At 42.3% G+C, this 21831-nt stretch overlaps 1 protein-coding gene across 12 annotated transcripts in view; it reads right to left on the reverse strand.

Annotated features, from left to right (window-relative positions):
* Positions 1 to 14388: 14388 nt before the first annotated feature.
* ZNF662 (zinc finger protein 662) overlaps positions 14389 to 21831 on the reverse strand; it is a 29869-nt gene continuing 22426 nt past the window's right edge. For 6 of the 12 annotated variants that reach the window (XM_009201066.4, XM_009201065.4, XM_009201063.2 and 3 more), the window contains 3 exons: positions 21484 to 21600; positions 18709 to 18810; positions 14389 to 17693 (listed from right to left, as the gene is read on the reverse strand). In XM_009201066.4, the coding sequence (XP_009199330.1) occupies positions 16666 to 17693; positions 18709 to 18810; positions 21484 to 21600 (1247 nt within the window). In that variant the 3' untranslated portion in view covers positions 14389 to 16665. The remainder of the gene's footprint in view (positions 17694 to 18708; positions 18811 to 21483; positions 21601 to 21831) is intronic. The other 6 variants (XM_009201061.4, XM_009201072.4, XM_009201062.2 and 3 more) reach the window with 2 other exon arrangements.

Here is a 21831-nt window from a genome sequence, read left to right on the forward strand (position 1 = left end):
ACGTGAGGTCAGGAGTTCAAGACCAGGCTCACCAACATGGCAAAATCCCATCTCTGCTAAAAATACAAAAGTTAGCCAGGCGTGGTGGCAGGTGCCTGTAATCCCAGCTACTTAGGAGGCTGAGGAAGGAAAATCGTTTGAACCCAGGAGGTGGAGTTTGCAGTGAGCCGAGATTGTACCACTGCACTCCAGCCTGGGCGACAGAGCAGGACTCTTTCTCAAAAAAAGAAAAGAGAAAAGAAAAGAAAAGATCTTTCAGGATATTTTTCAATGTTTTACTTTTTCAGGGAGGTCTTACTCTGACAAACATTTAAAAATAGCAAACCCAGGCTGGGCACGGTGGCTCACACCTATAATCCCAACACTTTGTGGGACTGAGGCAGGCAGATCTCCTGAGGTCAGGAGTTTGAGACCAGCCTGGCCAACATAGTGAAACCCTGTCTCTACTAAAAATACAAAAATTAGCCAGGCGTGGTGGTGGGCATCTGTAATCCCTGCTACTCAGGAGGCCGAGGCAGGAGAATTTCTTGAACCTGGGAAGTGGAGGTTCCGGTGAGCTGAGATCATGCCACTGCACTCCAGCCTGGGCAACAGAGGGAGACTCCATCTCAAAAAAAAAAAAAAAAAAAAATAGCAAACCCATCCCCAGCACTCACAACTCCTTTCCTTCAAGCATATATGATTTATTCCTTTTGCTTATTGCCTTTTCCTCCTGACAACAATATGAACTCAAACACAGTCAATTCACTGTTCTGTCCTCAGCATCTGACACTTAATAGGCACTTGTGAAATACTGTGTCACAATAGGCACTTGTAAAATACAGAAATATAATGTAGGGTGACCACATACATAGTAGTCTGTAGACTATGTATTGTGGTCACCCCATAGATACAGCATGGTCTCTCACCCCAAATTTGGTTTGGATCTCTAGACTTAAGACATCATGCTCACACCAAGGGAGCAGAAAAAGAATTACTACTCCCATAACGAGTAATGGCAGGCTCCCAAGCTGGTCTGAATGGCTTGAGAGAGCAGGGGAAAGGCTCTGGTTTTGGGTTTTATGGTGTTTGGAAGGTGGGGCTGAAGTGAGGGTTTCTCCATATGGGACAGGTAAGGAAAGCAGCACCTGAGGGTTTTTATCAGCTTGCCCAGATATGAAGCAGATGGAGAAGGAGGAGTGATGGGGCTTGAAAGCCGTCAGCAATCAAACATCAAAAATGGAGCCAGACTCCTTCTTTCACTGTGTAGCATGCAGTGTGGTCTTAGCATTTCCTGGTTATCTGGCTGTTGGGGCAGACTAGTGCCTAGTAAACTCACATACACTCACCAACTATCACTGTATCTACTCACCCCAGTGCAGGGAAGCCTGAAGGCTATGGCAAAATCTGAGGCTAGAACGTTTGAAGGCTCATTAAACATTTCCAAAAATAAATGGGATCACCTCTCTCCATACTCTTTTTGTCTATATGTACTGCCAAAGCGAAAACCAAACATTACCACTTCCTTGCTCAAACACCCTCAGTGCCTAGTTCAGTTTCTCCAATCCCTCACCCAAGGATTTAGGACTCCACAGTATGCCCCAAATCATCTCCAACCTGGCCTCCCTTACCTCCCTGCCCACACATTTCACTGCCACACTTAAATTTCATCTGTGCCATAAATATGTTCCTGCCTGTGCCTGTTCTCTCTGCAATGCCTGCCTGCCCTTCCTTTCTATCCATATCCCTATTGCCAAATGTTCAGATGTCACTTTCTCCGTGAATCTTTACTAAGACCTACAACTAAAATAACTTCCTTCCCCTAAATACATCTATTAATAACTCAACCTACCCATCCCACTTACAGAAATTCTTCTCACAGTTCCAGGTATTACAGACATTTGGTGCTTCTAAGAGACTCTTAGTTGTCCCTCAAAATGTTTTTTCCCTTGTTGACAGAGATAAAACAACAACAAGAATAAGATCCTTGTATTTAACTGGTCAAGGGAATGTTCGGAATAAAGGTATTTCCCAGATGCCTTTGCATCTAGACTTGGCCACAAAATGTGAAAACCAATGAGCATGTGAGTCAGGACTCAGCAATAGTAAGCTATCTTGGGCCACACACCCCTGTTCAAAATCTGCCATTGGCTTTCCTTCATACTTACAGCAGAATCCAAAGTGATTACCATAGCCAAGTGGGTCCTATATGACCTGACCCCTGGCTCTGTCTTTGATGTCATTTCCTCCTATAATAGTTTCCTGGGGCTGCCATAACAAAATACCATAGGCTGGGTGGCTTAAACAACAGAAATTTATTTTCTCACAGTTCTGGAGACTGGAAGTCCAAGATCAAGGTGCTGGCAGGGTGGGTTTCCTCTGAGCCCTCTCTCCTTGGTGAGCAGATGGCCGCTCTCTTGATGTTTCTTCACATGGCCATCCCTCTATGTATGTGCACCCCTGGTGTCTTTCTGTGTGCCCTAATCCCCGCTTCTTTTTGCTTGTTTGTTTTTTGTTTTTTGTTTTTTTTGAGACAGAGTCTCTCTCTGTCACCCAGGCTCGAGTGCAGTGGTGTGATCTCAGCTCACTGCAACTTTTGCCTCCTGGACTCAAGCAATTCTCCTGCCTCAGCCTTCTGAGTAGCTGAGATTACAGGTGTCCACCACCACGACCGGCTAATGTTTGTATTTTTAGTAGAGATGGGGTTTCACTACGTTGGCCAGGCCAGTCTCGAACTCCTGACCTCAGTTGATCCACCTGCTTTGGCCTCCCAAAGTGCTGGGATTATAGGCGTGAGTTACCGTGCCCTAATCTCCTCTTCTTAAAAGGACAACTGTCAGATTGGATTAGGGCACATTCTAACGGCCTCATTTTAATTGTATTACCATTTAAAGGCCCTGTGTCCAAATACAGTCACATTCTGTGGTACCAGGGGTTTGGGCTTCTATATATGAATTTTTGGAGGACACTATTCAGTCCACCTCCCATACTCTGAACCCATCCCACTCCTAAGCATTGCCATCTCAATGTCTCTCCCTCTCTCTCTACTTACACACTGCAAGCATGCTCCCTCCTGCCTCAGGCCCTTCCTATTTGCTATTCCCTCTACCTAGAACGCTATGCTCCCACTCATCAGCATATCTTGCTCCCTATCTTACTCTAGTCTCTGGTTCAAATGTTCCTTCATCAGAGTTTGTCTTTGACTGCCCTATCCCTCTCTATCCCCTTTCCCGGTTTTGTTGTCCTTCATAGCACTTACTATTACTTGGCATAACAATTTATACATTGTGGGGTTCTCCTTGTGTTAAAAATATACCTGGGATTTGTTTTAATTGGTTACAGTAATTGACAGACAAAGAAACAACTGCCTTTGAAAGAAGAATTTATCACATACAGCTCCCAAGAGAAGGAGTATGCCACACCAGGCAGAGCCATATGGGGAAGTACCAGGTCAGGAGGCAGAGATGTGAAGCAAAATCATAGGAAAGGCCTTTATTACGTAGTGGCAGGAAGCTGTTAGGTGGGAATGTCCTCTACTGGGCAGGAAGTGAGACACAGATACTGAGGTCTATGGTTAGAGGTTTATAATATGATTTCACATGCCTGTGAAAGCCTTACTGCAGGAAATATAAACAACTTTGGCCTTTAGTTTGACCCTGTGATCAATGAATGCCAAATTATCAATCATATAATCTATAAATGTTTGTTAGAACCTCTTGCATTTTGATGTTTTGCCAATATATTCAAATATTAGTTTAATAAAGGATTAGATTCCCATATAACTGGTATAGTTTGCCCTTCATGTATTTCCACGTCCTAAGGGCATCTCTTGCTGCCACCACTCTGTTTCCAGGTTTCATCCTGTCCTCTCAGGCCAGGTGCACTTCTGTGCATCTATCTCATCCTACCTGGGACCTCTCAAAGGTCATCCTGCTGGTGAATACAAATGGATACATCTTCGCCTTTGGACACAGATTCAATGAAATGCCTCCATTGACTTACCTCAAAACTCAAGTGAACAGAAGTTTGAAGGAACCCAAGCTCACCTGAGGCCTGGCTTTAAAAGACACAACTGTCAACCTCTGGCTTAATTTCTTTCATTGAGAAAAGTATGATTCTCATGAGCTAAGGCAGTATGTCAGCAAGACTGGACTGATCACAACTCCTGAACAGAACCTCTACCCCAGGCTCTATTTTAACAAATGACATTGTATATTGGTGGCATGACTCTATGCTCACAAAAGGGAGATAACAGGCACCTATCAGAATGCTGAGGTGAAGCACAGATGAATCTAGGTAGAAACCTGAGAATACTGGAAGTTCCATGGATCCAGGCCCATAATCACAAGATCATAGGATCACAGGAGAGGAGACTGGAGGAATCAATGGATAGAGGATTTATCAGTCAAGAAAAAAAAATGGAGCCCCAAACTGAAATCCAAGAAGGGGGTCATGTGAACCCCAATTTGTAGCCAGTTGTTCAGAAGGATAAGGGACAACCTACTATTGTGATTGGCACATGAAGTGGGAGGCAGTAGTGTGTGACTTAATATGTGGGAACTAACCCTACTCCAGGTAGTGTCGAATTGAATCAAATCATAGGACACCCAGTTGGTGTTTGCTGGAAAACTGGTTGATGGTGGAGTGAAAACCCTATGCATTTTGGTGATCAGAGGTGAAGTGTTGTATTAAGTGGTATGAGACTGGGAAAAACACTTTGGTTTTTTCTGTCTCTCACAGAACTAAAGCTTCCAAGAGAAGCATCAGAAGAGTGGAAGGTTGGGACCAGCAAACCACAAGTCCTAGGCCCCAAACTAGGGTCAAGTGGAAAAGAAGGGTATAATAGTGAAATGGCCCTGCTCTCCACCTCTGCAGCTCCAGTGATGTTGTTCCTACTCATTGTCACACTCAAATGGTTGCAGGATGAGCATGGTCCTCTGGAAATGGAGTGAGTCCTCGGTAAGGCAAAGTGACTGTCTCAGATTCTGCTTATTGGAGAAATTTCCCTTTTCTTGGCCCTCCAAGTTCACATCTGAAAGGAACACGAGGAAGGATACTCATTGAGAGGGTTGAAGGGGATACTGTTCTGACTTAACAAACCATTTCCTTTTGGCATGATATTGGGGACTCAGTTGACTGCATAAAACAGAGTACTTTCACTTATAATAGAAACATCTGAATTATAGATATAACCATAAAGCAAATTTATTGGTTCATTTAACAACAACAACAAAAAAAACTCTACAGGTAGTTTGGCTTTCAAATGTGGTCTGATCCAACAGTTCATGTTGTCATTGGTGCCAGTGGTGCTACAGCTCCATTTCTCTGCAATTCTCTTGACTCTATTTTCTTCCCTCTTGTCCTCATAGTGACAAGAAAGTTAGCTACCTCTTGCTTCTGGAGCCATATGTAGGAGGCTCCACATATAGTTATGCAGTTTTTCCAGGAAGAACGTAGGGGCAGAAGTTTAAACTGTTCTGTTTGGCAAGCTGTGGTGCAAGCTGTCTGCACCCATACGTAGGGTCAACTTTGCTTAGTATAGAGACTCCAAACTTGAACCTATGGGGCTGCACCTGCCCAGAGGAGTACCTATTTCTAAGTTCTCCACCTAGATCAAGCATCTTTTTCAGTCCCACAGGGGCTGTACTTTAATCTATTTTTCCACAGGGAAGCTTTCTTTCTAATTTGTACAAAGGCACTATATAGACTAGTAGTGGCCATGGCTATATGCTATTCAATTTAAATCCAGGGGCAAAGAGAGGAAATCTTTCCCTTAAACTATTTTTTAAAGTACTGAGCTTCACTCTGGGGAAGCCCTGGTCACATGCCCATCCCTAACCAATAAACGTAGCAAAAGAAATGGGACTATTTGAATTGATTCAAGCCAGTCAGGGCTTACCTACTGGTAGCTGGTAGTGTAGTTAAACCCGTCTTATATGGCTTTGAAATGTGGCTACCTATTACAAAGAATAAAAGTGAGACTGAATGCTGGAGGAGCAACCAATCAAATCCACTGCATCACCTAGTATTGATTGCAGGGAAGTGAAAGGGCTTCTGTTCGCTCTTGAGCACTACCAAAGATTTTGTTAAGATTTTTTTTTAAATGTGGCCTTCCTGATTCTGTAGTTTTGGTCTTTAAGAAACAGGATTAGGGGTTTGTCCCTATCCTCCTATATCTCCATTGAATCATTTCTGTTTCAGCAGTGACTTCAGAGAAGTTTTAAAAATTAAACTGGCAAGAAAAGGCAGAGTCCCATACCTCCAGATGCTACCTCAGTTACCGGTGCTTTAGGACAAGAGCAGTATTGCATCAGTAAGGCAGAGGGTGAGCAGCAGTAGCTGTTTAGGAGAAATTATGTTGATTTTCTATTCCCACTTTTGTGGTTCCTCTTTAATATCTTCTAGTGTTTTCACTCACTTTGACTAAGAGAGAAAATTAACTTTCCAAGTAGGCAGAGTGACTGACTTTACAAATGATTTGAGTACCCACTATAGACAAAAACTCTTCCTCTTAATAAATTTGTGTTCCATCCCCTGGTGTTCCCTTTATGCTGAAATGTATTCATCCGTTGTCACAGGCTTTTGCTTGTTTGCTTGTTTTTTCTAGATCCAATCCTAAATTCAGAGGTAGCAGGTTTTTAAAGGCTCCAAGACATGACTAACACACTTCCAGATGGTGTTGGTCTATACAAGGGTTTCTCCACAGCGGCACTATTGGCATTTGGGGCCAGACAATTCTTTTTTGTGATGTGACAAGAAAAAAAAAGTCACATAGGTAGGGTAGGGAATCTGGAAGTTACCTCAGAAAGATGGGAAGTTATCCATTAGAGAATCTAGAATTCAGAGTATATTTTCATCAAGTTTGAAAGGTGTATCATGATGACAGAGACAGGAGACAGCAAAATGCTGCCCAGGTCATTGTGCACATGAGGCTTGCCTAAACATGCCCATGGTGAAAAATTCCATCCCTCGACACATGCACAATATGGGAAATAAATCAAAGTGGAGGGGCTCAGACTAAGGGCCCACATGCACTGACAGAATGGGGTGGGGCCACCAGGAATTTGTGCCTTATTTAGCGGGGAGGAGACTGGCCTCTTCAATTCATGTGTGGTGGCCTGTTATTCAATCTGTGAGGTGGAAAACTTGCATGCAGGACCCCTCTTTTTGTTGAGAATTTTTCTTTTCTCTTAATAAAACCTGCCCTTCTCACTTTTCAATGTGTCTGCACGTCTAATAGTTCGTGAGACAAGAACCCGGATTTTAGCTGAACTAAGGAGCAAAAATTCTGCATCACTTTGGTGGCTCATACAGGGACATGAGGAAAGGTGAGTAAAATGAAGACCCAAAAATCTGTTTTCCTTTCGTTTCTGAGCTTTCTCATCCTCAGACATCTGCTGAAGGTAGAGGAAACTGCAGTCTCCCTGCCTTCCGCTGACACTCGCAGGTGGTTGGGAATGTCGGCCTTGTCCAAGCCAGTCTTTTCTATGGTATTTTCCTTACTCTGGGGGGGGGGACTGTAATGTCACCTATCTTTTCTTTTACAATATTGGGGGTGTTCCACCCCCACCTTAATGACCACAGGTATGTGCACAGGATGGACAGGTGAGTGGCAGCTCCCCAACCCCGCTCCCCTCCCAGTTGGGACTGGGGCACACGGCCCAAGGGCTCCATGCGGCTGGCTGGCTGGCCAGCATTCCCTGCCACTCACCCACAGTGTCTTCCCCTCCCCCGGCCAAGGTGTCCAGCTCAGTCCAACAGCAATAAAATGTTTCTCTCCCTGTTGGAGAAACCCATAGTCATAAGAATAGGAGGATTTTCCCCCAGGTATCTTTCCCACCCTGCCCTTAAGCTGTTTTTTTTTTCTTTTCTCTACCCTGTTGGCAGTTAACACAGCCCTACACTTAAGCTGTTTTTTATCTTTCCTTTACCCTGTCAGGAGTTAACTTTTATGCAAGAGGCTTTTTTTTTTTCTTTTAGAAGACATTTTACTAGGCCAGGACCCAAATTCACAAGATACCATTTTCTCTCCCTTGTTGGAGGAGGGCTCAATTTCACAGCTTCACCTTTAGTATTTGGCTTATGCTAAGGAGTCCATGTAACCCCCGAGACATATTTTTGTCGCAAACTCAATTCCAAGCTTATAAACTTGAAGGCTACTGATAGCATGGGAACAGGGTGTACATAGGCAAGAGTGGATAATCCCACCACCTAGACCCCTGTTAACATGGATGAAAGCCGCACTGACACCCATGGGCAGCACCCTTTCATGGTCAGTGGAACTTAGGGATATAAGGATGGAATAAGTAAAGAGGGTCCTTGTTCCTTCTCTTCCTCACATACCCCAGGCATTTGCTAGGAAGAGAAGGGAACCAGGAACACCTGCTTCCCTCTTTCCAGACAAGAAGCCATTCATCTTCAGTCTAGTTGGCTTGGAATTGAGCTTGGGGGATGGGGACCCAGAAGCCTGCCATGCCGACAAAGGGTAAAAGTTTTTTTTTATCAGTCAGGCCTTTGGCCTCTCTCTCCCTGTGCAAACCAATAAAAGGAATGCTAAGGATCACTGTTTATATTCTCTGTAAAGTTCTGATTAATGAGGAAGGATTTATGAGGTTGATCTTAAGCTGTAACCAACCTGGTGTGCTTTGCATGCCTTAATTGAGACTTGTTGGTTTGACCTGTGAAATTACTTTCAATAAAGATCAAAAGCCACAAATATTGGCTGCTTGGTATGGCTAAAGTTGGGTAATAAGGGATTTAAAAGGATTTTATTAAGGAATGCTCAGCTTAATTAAAAGTGGATATCCAAGGCTGGGCATGATGGCTTATAACTGTAATCCCAGCACTTTGGGAGGCCAAGGTGGGGAGATCACCTGAAGTCAGGAGTTTGAGACCATCCTAGCCAACATGGTGAAACCCTCTCTACTAAAAATACAAAAATTAGCTGGGTGTGGTGGCAAGTGCCTGTAATCCCAGCTGCTCCAGAGGCTGAGGCAGGAGAATTACTTGAACCCGGGAGGCGGAGGTTGCAGTGAGCCAAGATCACGCCACTGCACTCCAGCCTGGGCAACAAAAGGGAAACTCCATCTCAAAAAAACAAAAGTGGATATCCAAGTTCTAGGTATATTTAAAAGGTCTTTATGTTTTTCTCTTCTTGGATCTTGTTTTGCTGGAAAAAGTTTTTTTTTTTCTGTAAGTTGAATTATTTTTCTCCATTTTGCCTTGCCACCCTTAATGCATGCATGAGAGGCCCTAAGATAATTTCTAAAAGCCTGAACTCCTTGGGAAAAATGGAAAAGGCAACACAGATTCCACTTTGGGAGAAACCTCTGCTTTCCTCATGGAACCCCAGGAATTAAAGCAGATCCCTCTCAAAATCTATTTTTGTCTTCTAGCCATACCTGTTTATTGGGCCCTGGAAACAGCATGATTTCCTGGCCATGCTCTTAAAGGGCCCATGCAGAGGCCAATAATCCAATTAGGAGATTGGTAAACAAAAAAATCTTATAGCTACTGATCTTCTTCTCTCTATGTAGTTATATATGTGTTGTGTGTGATGTCTATTAAAAAGAGCTCTAATTAATTGGCATAAAGAAAAATAAGTGCTTAGATCAAATATATTTTGAAGGAAAAGTAAGAGCTGTAATGCCTCCTAGTTCACATGACTTTAATCTTTGAGAAATAAAAACCGTCTTAAAGATTATTGGTAAAATATAAATGTCTTCAAAATGTAAATATGTGATCTAAATTATGCAGTTCAGATACTAGGTTTGCTAAATGTTTTAAGGTTATGAAGTCCTTCTTTGGCTTTTGAGAACTGTTCCACTTGACTGCTTTACAGCTTGGTAAGGCCTGGGGACATATGGAATTAACCACTCCTCTATGCTGAAAAGAGTCAAGCCTGACCTGCCCCTAGAACAGAAGTAAAACAACTTACCAGGTTTTACATTAAAGTTAAGAATTGCTAAGAGTTATCATTATAATGTGTAATTGAGACTCCTGAAAATAGATTTACATGCAAGGTGTGTAAGAACAGTAAAATGTATTTTTAGTAAAAGATTATAAGAAGGCATGGAAATGTAAATTTTTGCCTAGGGTTAAAGGATTGTTTTAAATTAGATAAGATAAAGCTAAAGGTTTAAACAAGTTATGAAAGGTTTCTAAATGCTAATCTTACAAAAGAAATTCTGTGTGTGAACATTAAATTCAAAAGGGTATCATATGGTTTTCTGTAAAATTGAGAATTGAAATAAAAGTACAATAAGATTTTCTTAAGGCACTAATCTGCTCTTTAGCAAAATGTGTAACAGGTTATAAAAGGTTTATAAGAATCTTCCCTCATGGTCAAACTGGTTAAGATTTGATAGAATGGCCTATAAGATTTCATTTTTGAAGGGGTGGCCTGCCCCTCCACACCTGTGGGTGTTTCTCGTTAGGTGGAACGAGAGACTTGAGAAAAGAAATAAGACACAGAGACAAAGTATAGAGAAAGAAAAGCGGGGGCCCAGGGGACCGGCGCTCAGCTTACAGAGGACACACGCCGGCACCGGTCTCTGAGTTCCCTTAGTATTTATAGATAATTATCTTTACCATCTTAAAGATAAGGGAGTGGCAGGACAATAGGATCGTTTTTAGGGAGGAAATCAGCAGTAAGACATAAGAACAAGGATCTCTGTGACATCAATAAGTTTAAAGGAAAATCCTGTGCCTAGAGATAAACCTTTTAGCAGCATTGTTTCATCCTATCACATGGGGATAAACCTTGGACAATACCTATCTTTTTTAGGAACAAAGACACACCCTGCACGCCCAAAATCCATTAAACCTTGAGTTACCACAGCAAATGTCTCTTGCAAGGACAAGGTTGGGGGTAGGGTCACAGATTAACAGCATCTCAAATACAGAACAAAATGGAGTCTCTTATGTCTACTTCTTTCTATATAGACACAGTAACAGGCTGATCTCTTTCTTTTCCCCACAATTTTTTAAACTGGGGTTGACAATGCAAGGGTGAAATTTGGTTTTCTCTCTCTTGAACAGGATTTTCATGTAATAGTAAAGGCTAATTAAAGGTTTTTGCTTTTTCAAATTTTTGAGTTATCATTTTGGCAAAATTAATTACTTATAGTAACCTGGAATTCTATTTTGTGTGTGTGTGTGTGAGATGGAGTCTTGCTCTGTCACCTAGGCTGGAATGCAGTGGCACCGTCTCGGTTCACTGCAATCTCTGCCTCCTGGGTTCAAGTAATTCTCGTGCCTTGGTCTCCCGAGTAGCTGGGATTACAGGCACCTGCCATCATGTCCAGCTAGTTTTTGTATTTTTAGTAGAGACAGAGTTTCATCATGTTGGCCATGCTGGTTTCAAACACCTGACCTCAGGTGATCCACCCGCCTCAACCTCCCAAAGTCCTGGTATTACAGGCGTAAGCCACCATGCAGGGCCTGGAATTCTATTTCATAACATCAAGTATTTTAAACATCTAACATATGTGACAGACTTCCCAAAATCAAATTTCAGCTTCAAGGTTCTTTCCCTATCCCTTGCTGTTGGATGCTACAGAGAGCCCCTGAAGCATCCAGAAGAGAGGTAAACAGGATTATTTGACATGTTTATGCACATGGAATTGTCAAAATTATGTTTAATCTTCATATTATACTTTAGTGAATATTAATATTATATGTTCCAAAATTGTATGGGATGTCTACAATTCTAATGTCTGAGTATATGCTATCAATCATAATTAAGGTTATTATGTTATTGTAAACCACAGAGATAACCAAATTTTCTTTGTCAATCATGTTTGTAACTGTAACTACCCTGGACATTTTGTCATTCATAGACAATTGTCTTGTTTTGATCCTCTTCAAACGATGGTTTATAATCAGCCATAAGGCTTTGACAGGTGCTCTCAAATGCAGGTTTCTGATAACCTTGGAGATTGTGACATTGGAATGAAGGAAAACATGCAGGACTCACGAAGGACTGAAATGTTAATTAATATCAAACAGAACAAGAGTTAACAGAACATACTGAACTAAAAGAAAACTGAAGTGATCTTTTTTTAAAGTTTTTGCTCGAAATGTTGCTGATCCTTGTTTTGTTTTCAGAGTCAAGGAAACTTATTTTGAGCCATTTACAGCCTTTAATAATTGAGTAAGGTATACTCATGTGATCAAAATTTGGAGCATATTTGTTTCTCTCCTACTTGCTTCTCCAGAATTTGGAAACTAGTTGCGAGTATTCTTAATTTATAGCGATATAGTTTTTTGCATCAGTGCAATAAGAATCACTTTCTTTTGCAACAGGACACCATTGGAGAAACTGGTTGCTTTACCAAGGCTTTGATTGGAAGGGTATGCTTCCCTTTTAGAAATCAAGCTTGACTTACAGAGCCGATAAAAGCCCCTTGGGAAAACTGACTTCATACCTTGTCTACACAGTCCCCATACAGGTTTCCTAATCTGCAGTGAGTAAGGAATGTCACATTCTACAAGGCCCAGGAACCCCATATTCTTGGGACCTCAAGAAGAGAGGAATTCACCCAACTCATAGGTATTTGAGGGTACAAACCCATGGCTGGGCTCAGCATTAAAAATCCTAAGATTCCTTGCAGAACAGAATTCCATCAAAGTCAATTTTAAAAGCCTATGTAAAAATAATTATTCTTGCTGCACTTTATGCAAATAATCAGGCCAAATACAAGACTAAAGTTTATTTTGCAAACAACTCCATCCTATTGTGATTTATTTTTAACAAAAATGAGAACTGGAGAGAGAAACTATGTTTCAAGACTTATCATACATTTGTCTTTAGATTCTAGACTCATTAGTTGTTTTTAAGTTTTTTGCCCACATTTTAAACTAACGCTGATTATTCCTGTGAACCAACCAGCAATCTCCGGCTGCAGCTCAGCAGCAGCAAAAGGGATGAGTAATGTAAAAATCTGGATCAATATTCTAGTTCTGGGCAATTACCCTGCAAATCCTGCCAGATGATTAGAGTAAATAAGGTGCTCATAACCCGGAGGTATCTTTTTTGGGAAAATAAGACCAAGGGAGCTAACCAAAGCCAAGCCCCATACACCCAAATCTTAGCAGGCATAACTACAGCTACCAGTTATCTGGGTGTGTCCACAGCTTTAGGATTTTTTTTAGCTGTCCTTACCATCTCCCCTTTGTTTCATTTTTATTATGCCTTCTAATAACCTAGTTTGTCTCTTCTCACCTTCAGGCCATTGAACTCCAAACGTTCATGCAATCAGAGCCTCAAACGATGGCTACCTTTTACCAGGGACCCTTAGATAGGCCTCAGGGAGATCTCACTGCTGTTTTCCCAAAACAGTGCCCCCATCAGCAGGAAGCAGTTAAGATTGATCACTATCCTTATCCTTATTCTAAGAATAGATGTACTTATCCTTATCCTAAGTTAGATGTACTTCTTTAGAGCGAGAATGATAGAGTCAGGAGACAGCCAAATGCTGCCCAGGTCATTGTGTACAGGGGGATTGCCTAAACATGCCCATGATGAAAAATTTCATCCCTTAACACATACACAGTAAGAGAAATAAATCAGTGTGGAGTGGCTCAGACTAAGGGCCTGCCTGCACACTGGGAGAATGGGGTGGAGCCACCAGGAATTCATGCAGGGGTAGAAGACTGGGCTCTTCAGCTCATGTGTGGTGGCCTGGTATTCAATTTAGTGAGATGGAAAACCTGCATGCACGACCCCTCTTTTTGTTGAGTTTTCCTTTTCACTTAATAAATTCTGCCCTCCTCATTTTTCAGTGTGTCCCTGTGCCTAATTTTTCCTGGTCATGAGACAAGAACCTGGATTTTCGTTCAACTAAGGAGGAAAAAATCCTGCATTAATGATATGACTTAAAGCATCAGTTAGATAGTATGCATGAAATTAACCTTAGGTCATGAGAGCCACCTATTTATTATTTTTATTTTTTTGAGATGGAGTTTCGCTCTTGTTGCCCAGGCTGGAGTGCAATAGCACAATCTCGGCTCACTGCAACCTCCACCTCCCAGGTTCAAGCAATTCTCCTGTCTCAGCCTCCTGAGTAGCTGGGATTATGGGCATGCGCCACCAAACCTGGCTAATTTTTGGTAAAGACGTGGTTTCTCCATGTTGGTCAGGCTGGTCTTGAACTCCCAACCTCAGGTGATCCGCCTGCCTGGGCCTCCCAAAGTGATGGGATTATAGGTGTAAGCCACCACACCCAGCAAGAGCCACCTATTTAGATGCTCAACTTCCAAGCAACTGAGATAAAACTGAGGAGCTTATGAAACTACTAAGCAAGAGGAAAAGGTGACACTGAGGAGCTGTATGAGAAAACAATGATTTCAAACACAAGACAGTATTAGTGTGGCTAAGTTGCAAATAACAGAAAACTCAACTCTAACTCGTTTGACAGAAGATGTTTATTGGCTCACATAGCTGAAAAGTTCTGAGGTAGGTCTGCTTCAGGTAAGGCTTGGTCTAGTGGCTCAAAAGATGTCACCAAGAACCTAGTTTCTCTCTGTTTAATCACTGTCTTCTTTGGTATTGGCTTTAATCCTCAGGCTCCATATGGTAGCACCTGGAAGCTTGAGAATCTCCCCTTTTAATAGAAAAAAAAAAGTTGCTATAATTCTAGGCCTCACATTTTCCTATGTGCCACAAAGAGGACAGATAATATATCCTCTGGTAGCTCTCAATGAAGAAAAGCCTCTCTTTTCCAGAAAACCCAGTATCTCCTCATATCACAATGGCTCTGTGGCCAAGGGGATGGGATAAGCTGATTGACACAAGCCAAACAGGGTCCACTCATGAAGATGGTGATGGTGCTAAACCACATAGCTGAGAAAGGATACCTTCCCAAAGAACACCTGGGTAACTGTTCCCAGAGGGAAGGGGAAGAGATGATGGAAACCAATAAAAGATGACCACTTCTAAAAATGTTGTTTTATAAACTCCTGATTTCAAGTAGTTAGCTAATTCTATAATTCTTAACTTTCCTGTGTAGACTCTACATGTTCCTCATGTTTGTTTTATCTCTGGTCCTGGACCTAGGGAGGGCATTTCTGACTTTGATGCCGATACTGGATTATGTGAAAACTTTTCAACTATTGACTGGATGAAGCTATCTAACAAAGCATTAACCACCACCATAAAGTGACCATTTCTCCCTCCCTTGGCAGTGGCCTCACAGCTTATCAGAATGTAGGCTATCATGGTAGTGAAGGATGCACAGACTGGGAGAGGATTTAGGATAGAAAGCAATGAGAGGGGCTGGAACTATATAAATTTTTATGAAAAAAATCTCCAGTTGAGTTTACATATTCCCAATCCCAGAATGATGTCTGATAAAACAAAGGCAATCAGGTCTCTTAAGACCTGAATTGGCCAGGCGTGGTAGCTCAGGCCTATAATCCCAGCACTTTGGGAGGCCGAGGCAGGTGGATCACAAGGTCAGGAGAGCGAGACCAGCCTGGCTAACATGGTGAAACCCCGTCTCTACTAAAAATACAAAAAATTAGCCAGGCATGGTGGCGGGCACCTATAGTCCCAGCTACTCAGGAGGCTGACACAGAAGAATGGCATGAACCCGGGAGGTGGAGTTTGCAGTGAGCTGAGATTGCGCCATTGCACTCCAGCCTGGGCAACAGAGCAAGACTCTGTCTCAAAAACAAAAAAATTAGAAAAAAAAAAAAAGACCTGGATTACCCTCTGCTGTTTCCCTAAATTTGGTGGCCTCAAAAGGAAAGTAACTTCTGAAGAAAAGGTCCTAGAGTTGATAATGTAACTGCAATGTTGCTTCCATCAAATAAGGTTTTCAGTGAGACAGAGTTATGAAAAGCAGTACTAATGAACACTTGTATACAAAGAGTATCTACAGAGATACACAACCAGTAGCAGTGATTGCCTCTGGGGAGAACTCAAGAGATAGGAATGACAAGGAAATTTACTTTTCACTGAACACCCTTTTCAACTATTTCAATTCTTTTTTATCATGAGCATGTTATATCTAGTCAAAGATTAATGTTTCAGGATTTGAAAAACAAAAGACATGCAGTGTTGGTCCTCAGAGTCATTTAGCTGGGGTTAAGACTAAGAGACTTAAGACTATTAGAAAAATATAAGATGGCACATAATTAAATACTAACTTGGGTGGTACTGATTACAAGTAGAAGAGGAAGAGAGATCTGCTTAGATGAAGGAGCTGGATCTGAGTGATGAAGGGAAACTAGAAGCACAGGAAAATAAGCAAATCAAAACGGGCAGAGACATAAATATGTACAATTAAGTAAAGAACAGTAAACTCTGCAGTCAGAAAGGCCTGGCTCCAATTTCAACTCTATAACTTACTGAACAACCCTGAATGAGTTTTATAACCTGTTTCAACTCAGATTTCTCATTTGTAAAACAGGGAGAAGAGCACCTACCTTAATAGGATTGTTATGCATAATGTATGTAAAGTGGTTAGCACCTGATACAGAGTAGCTGCCCAACTAAATGATGCCTTGTATAAACATCATAGAACAGGGGGACCAGTCTTGCTAGACTAAATGCTCAAAACGGCAAGATAATACTGGCTATTAAAGTTAAGGGTTACAGCAAATTGTGAACAGTCATCTCATTTTCTCTCTGGGGTTCCTGCAGCATAAGAATTATAAACAAGTATCACCATTATGCACTCTCTAAAGTTCAATAAGGTGAGAGATTTGACAGTTATAGGGCTTTTCTCTAGCATGGCGCCTCTGGTGCTTAATTAAGACAGAATTCTGACTGAAGGCCTTCCCACAGTCATTACATTTATAGGGTCTTTCCCCAGTATGGATTCTTTGATGTCGAATAAGGTGTGCCTTGCAAAAGAAGCTTTTCCCACAGTCAGTACATTCATGAGGCTTGTCCCCAGTGTGGACCCTCTGGTGCTGAGAAAGATCCGAGTTCCACATGAAGCCTTTCCCACAGTCCTTACATTCATAAGGCTTCTCCCCAGTGTGCATTCTCTGATGTCGAAGAAGGGCTGGGTTTCGAGTAAAGCTTTTCCCACATTCCTTGCATGTGTATGGTTTCTCACCAGTGTGGATCCGTTGATGTTGTGTAAGGCTTGTGTTCTGACTAAAGCCCTTCCCACATTCCTTACATTCAAAGGGTTTCTCTCCAGTATGTATTCTCTGATGACGAATCAGGTTTGACTTCCAAACAAAGGCCTTAGCACATTCTTGACATTCATAGGGTTTCACCCCACTGTGAATTCTCTGATGTGCAATGCAATGTGATCGAAAACTGAAAGCCTTCCCACATTCCTTACATCCATAGACCTTTTCTCCATTATGAGTTTTCTGGTGTTGATCAAAGTCCTCACTTTGATCAAAACACTTGCCACATTCCTCACATATATAGAATATTTGCTCACTTAGAATTTTGTGATGTATACCAAGGAGGTTATTGACATCAGTATTCTCTGAACTCTCTTCTACTGAGATCATCTCATCCTTGACAATCACTTCTATAATATCATTTGAAGAACTTTCCATACTTCCCCCATTGAGGTAACCAGGCCATCTCCCTAACCTGCTTTTCTCTTCACAGGTTTTCCCAAACCATAATTCCTGGGATCCACACCACCGGGGTCCACTTGATAGGAACATGAGGTCCTGTGCTTCCTCAAGAATTTCCTCCTTCAGAATAAAATCTTCTTTCTTCCTCTTCAACACACCCTCTGAAAAAAGAAATCAGAGCTTCAAATGTCATCATTATCCATGACAGAGTGACAAAGGTCACCAAGTGGTATTAATACGTCCACTTCTCTCCAACTGCCACCTGTCTCAGTGGCCCTGTCCTAGCTGAAAATGGCAAAAACAAGGCTAATACACAGAAAGAAACCAAAAGTAAAGACAGCAACTAGATAGAATCCCTGAGGGCTATGATTCCTGGCACCAAACCAAGTACCAGAGTAGGCTCTCAGAAAACAGATGAATTGAATCTAAGGAAAACAAAGTCAGAATTCTTCCTAGGTAGCTGAGTACAGTTTGTAACATGAGAAGAACAGGCCAGGACTTAGGGCAGAGGACCTGTTCAGAAATAAGGAATCCTTAGTGGTATACCTGGGAACCTGGGCTTGTCACACACAGCACACAGTAGCAAGAATGAGCTTCCTCATATTTTTCAACACTAAAAGGAAGTATAGTCTTCTCTTTCAATCCAATCACCAAGTTCACCATGAAACCATGGAAAGTGCCTTCTCAAACTACTCCAGGCAGAACTAGGCAAAGACTCCCTCCTCTTTGTTCTCATAGTGTCTTATTCTGTTACAGCTTCATCATTTTTCTGTAATTATAAATTTATGTATAATGTCCCATGAGACTGTGAGTCCTTCCAGGATAAGGGCCATATATGACTTGATTTTTTTATCCCTAACAACTAACACAATGAGTAAAACACAGCATCTACATTAAAAATATTGGGTGATCATAGCAGCCAGATGGGGCAGGCCATCTGTTCAGTTTAAGCCTAAGACAAAAGACCCATCCTAATTTAATTAATTTAATTAATTGAGCTTGTCCTAATGAAAGTTGGAAGCTTAGGGTTTAAGTTTTCTCTTAATTGGCTGATTTGGGGATTTGGCCCCCAAATTTGTTTAGAACATGAATGGCAAAATGGACTTTTACATCTTATAAAAGAAAGACAGGAAAAGGTGTGACTGAGAGAAGAATGCTCATTTCCCTCTCACTTACCAGGACAAATTAGGCTTGGACCCTCTTCTTGCAGTTTCAGGTTTAATGGCTCTTCCACCTGCTCAAGATGGGAAATCCCAGCAGGTTTTAGAAATGGATATCCTGCCAGGGTCAAGATACAAATAAGGCTGGTTCAGTCAGAGGAGTGAGGCCCATCAGGAAAAGAGCAGACATGGAAGTGGTAGGGAGAGAATAAAGGTGGGTGAAAAGACTGGTAACATAGATAAGCAGCAATTTGAAGGTATAGAATAATAAGGATAGGCTGGGCATGGTGGCTCATACCTGTAATCCCAGCACTTTGGGAGGCCAAGGTCGGTGGATCACCTGAGGTCAGTAGTTCAAGACCAGCCTGGCCAAACATGGTGAAACCCTATCTCCATTAAAAATACAAAAAAAATTAGTCAAGCATGGTGGCACACACCTGTGGTCCCAGCTAGTCAGGAGGCTGAGGCAGGATAATCACTTGAACCCGAGAGGCAGAGGTTGCAGTGAGCCGAGATTGTGCCACTGCACTCCAGCCTGGACGACAGGGCAATACTCTGTCTCAAAAAAATAATAATAATAAAATAAAGGATAGAAAATACTGGAACAGAGAAGTTGCAATTCCATCAGTTCCCAAAGATATGAAAACATATAACTCACTTGAAAATGTCAAGAAGAAATAGAAAAGACTAAGGCCTCTTCGTCACCTATCCCTAGGAGGTGAAATCAAGTTCACATAGAAAACAATCAGGATAGGATGGAATTGCAAAGAGCTATTCTTGAGGACTTCCTGTCTAGGCAGGCTATTCTGGGAAACCATAAGCTCCTAGTTTCCTTCCTATCCATTTATTGCTTTCTCATTCCACAAAGATTCAATGGATGGGGTCTCTCTATGGCATCCATAAGAAATGGACTCACACCCTCACTCAGTCACTTCCAAAAGTCACTTCCTACTCAATAACAGACATCTCTGTTCACAGAGATCTACTCTAACATACCTGACTTCTGCTTTTGCTAGAACTGTCGCTTTGTAACATTCATCCAAAACCTCCTAAGAAACAGATCAACTCTACACCTTCCAATGACAACCTTTTCTTTTCTTTTTTTTTTTTTGAGACGGAGTCTCGCTCTGTCACCCAGGCTGGAGTGCAGTGGCACGATCTCAAATCACTGCAAGCTCCGCCTCCTGGGTTTACGCCATTCTCCTGCCTCAGCCTCCTGAGTAGCTGGGACTACAGGCGCCTGCCACCTCGCCTGGCTAGTTTTTTGTATTTTTTAGTAGAGACGGGGTTTCACTGTGTTAGCCAGGATGGTCTCGATCTTCTGACCTCGTGATCCGCCTGTCTTGGCCTCCCAAAGTGCTGGGATTACAGGCTTGAGCCACCGCGCCCGGCCTGACAACCTTTTCTGTTGCCAAATCCAGGGACTATGTATCCTCTTAGTATTAACTTCTGTAAGACGAAAGTAGACTTTGAGTAAGGATAGGTATGTGCCAAGAAGTCAGCTGCAGGTCAGAGAGTTGGAATGCTGCTCAAGGAGTAACTTAGCTGTTAGTTTTCTACCTAAAGCAAAACAAAGCAAAGCAGACAAACTCCCTTAGGTGGTGAGGAGAGGAAGCACTGAGAATGTAGAAGACACTGTGGTGGTCTCCCCACACCCATTTCCCTCCTCCCCACTGTAAAGTAGCTATGCCCTTTGTAGGGAGCTGGAGTGGGGAGTTGGGTATCCCAACTCCACTCCCTAGGGTAGGCTCTGACTTAGATAAGCCAAGCAGGTTAATCCCATTCCACTGGCTACATGGGAGACTGATTCAGATATCGGCAATTCAGACCAAGTCAATCAGTGCACAGTAGTTACCCTGCCACAGTGATTGATTTAGAGTTGGCATATAACTTAAGGTAGTCCATTAGAGCATACTTGGCACTTTGATTCACAATGTTTAAAGCCCAAGGAAGGCCTGCCAGGTTTCTTCTCCTAGGTATGAAGCAGCAGAGTCCTGTTACTACCACCAATCACCTTACAACCAAAAGGGGAGCCAGACTGTAGACAAAGCCAGCACATACAGAGACAGAGCAGAGAATGTAATTCTGATCAAACTGTACCTGCAGCCCACTCTACCTCAGACTTCCCAGTTACATTAAACAACAAATTCTTTTTTGTTTAAGCCAGTTTGAATTGGGTTTTTATACTTGCAATCAAGAATATTCTAATATGAAAAAACACAAGGAACTGTGAGAATGAGGAAATTGGGAGCACAGCTCAAGTCTCACTGCGCCCAAAAAAGAGCCCTATGGGAAAATGAAATGGGGCCAAGGAGGCAACCAGGAAACACAGTTATCACAAGGAAACTAAGAGTAAGAAAGTCCTGTTGGGCCTAAAGTAATCCCAGGGCCTTCCCCTGAGAAACAGGAACTATTTGGCTGAGGGTTGAGAGTTCTTGATTTCTAAAGATAAAGATGGCCATTACATCCCAAGCTGGAAGACTGTAAACAGGCCAGGAAGCAGAAAGGGCACCAAAGATCGAAGTAAACAGGAAACTCATGGAAGATACATCATAGTCATGATAACAGCAGAGATGGGGAAGAGGCAAAACAGGTTAATGAAGATGGCACACAGAGGAGTCAGGATGAATAAAACAAGGACTCAAGAAGATGGAAAACTATGGGAACACAGAGAAGAAATGGAATCCCACTAGTGTCTACAACACTAGGTTAAAAGAACATCTATCTATGGCATTTTAAAGATCATGACAAGCAAACTGGTCAGATGACCGGCATGTGTGCCCTCACTCACCTGAGGAGATGCTCCTCGGGTCCTCTCCATCCAGAGCTCCCCAAGGAACCGAGCACCAGGGTGCTTCCCCTCGCTCCAGCTGGGAAATCAGAGCCGGTTTGGGAAATGGAAATGCTGCTTAAGAGGAAAAAGATGGGACAGGCAGGTGAGTGGTGTGACACAGAGTAATCCCAAGGCTCCTCCCAGCCCAGTGTCTTCAGGGACAAGAGGGGAAACAACTAGGAAGAACAAGAAAAGGAATTTCAGGGGAAAGGACAAGAGAGGGGCCAGGAGACTTACAAAGGTCAGGAAGTTGACAGACTCAGTAACTGTTTGAGTTAGCAAATGGATGATTTCACTCATTGAGGA

This window comes from Papio anubis, chromosome 2 (assembly GCF_008728515.1).
Source record: "Papio anubis isolate 15944 chromosome 2, Panubis1.0, whole genome shotgun sequence".
Taxonomy (NCBI): Eukaryota; Metazoa; Chordata; class Mammalia; order Primates; family Cercopithecidae; genus Papio; species Papio anubis.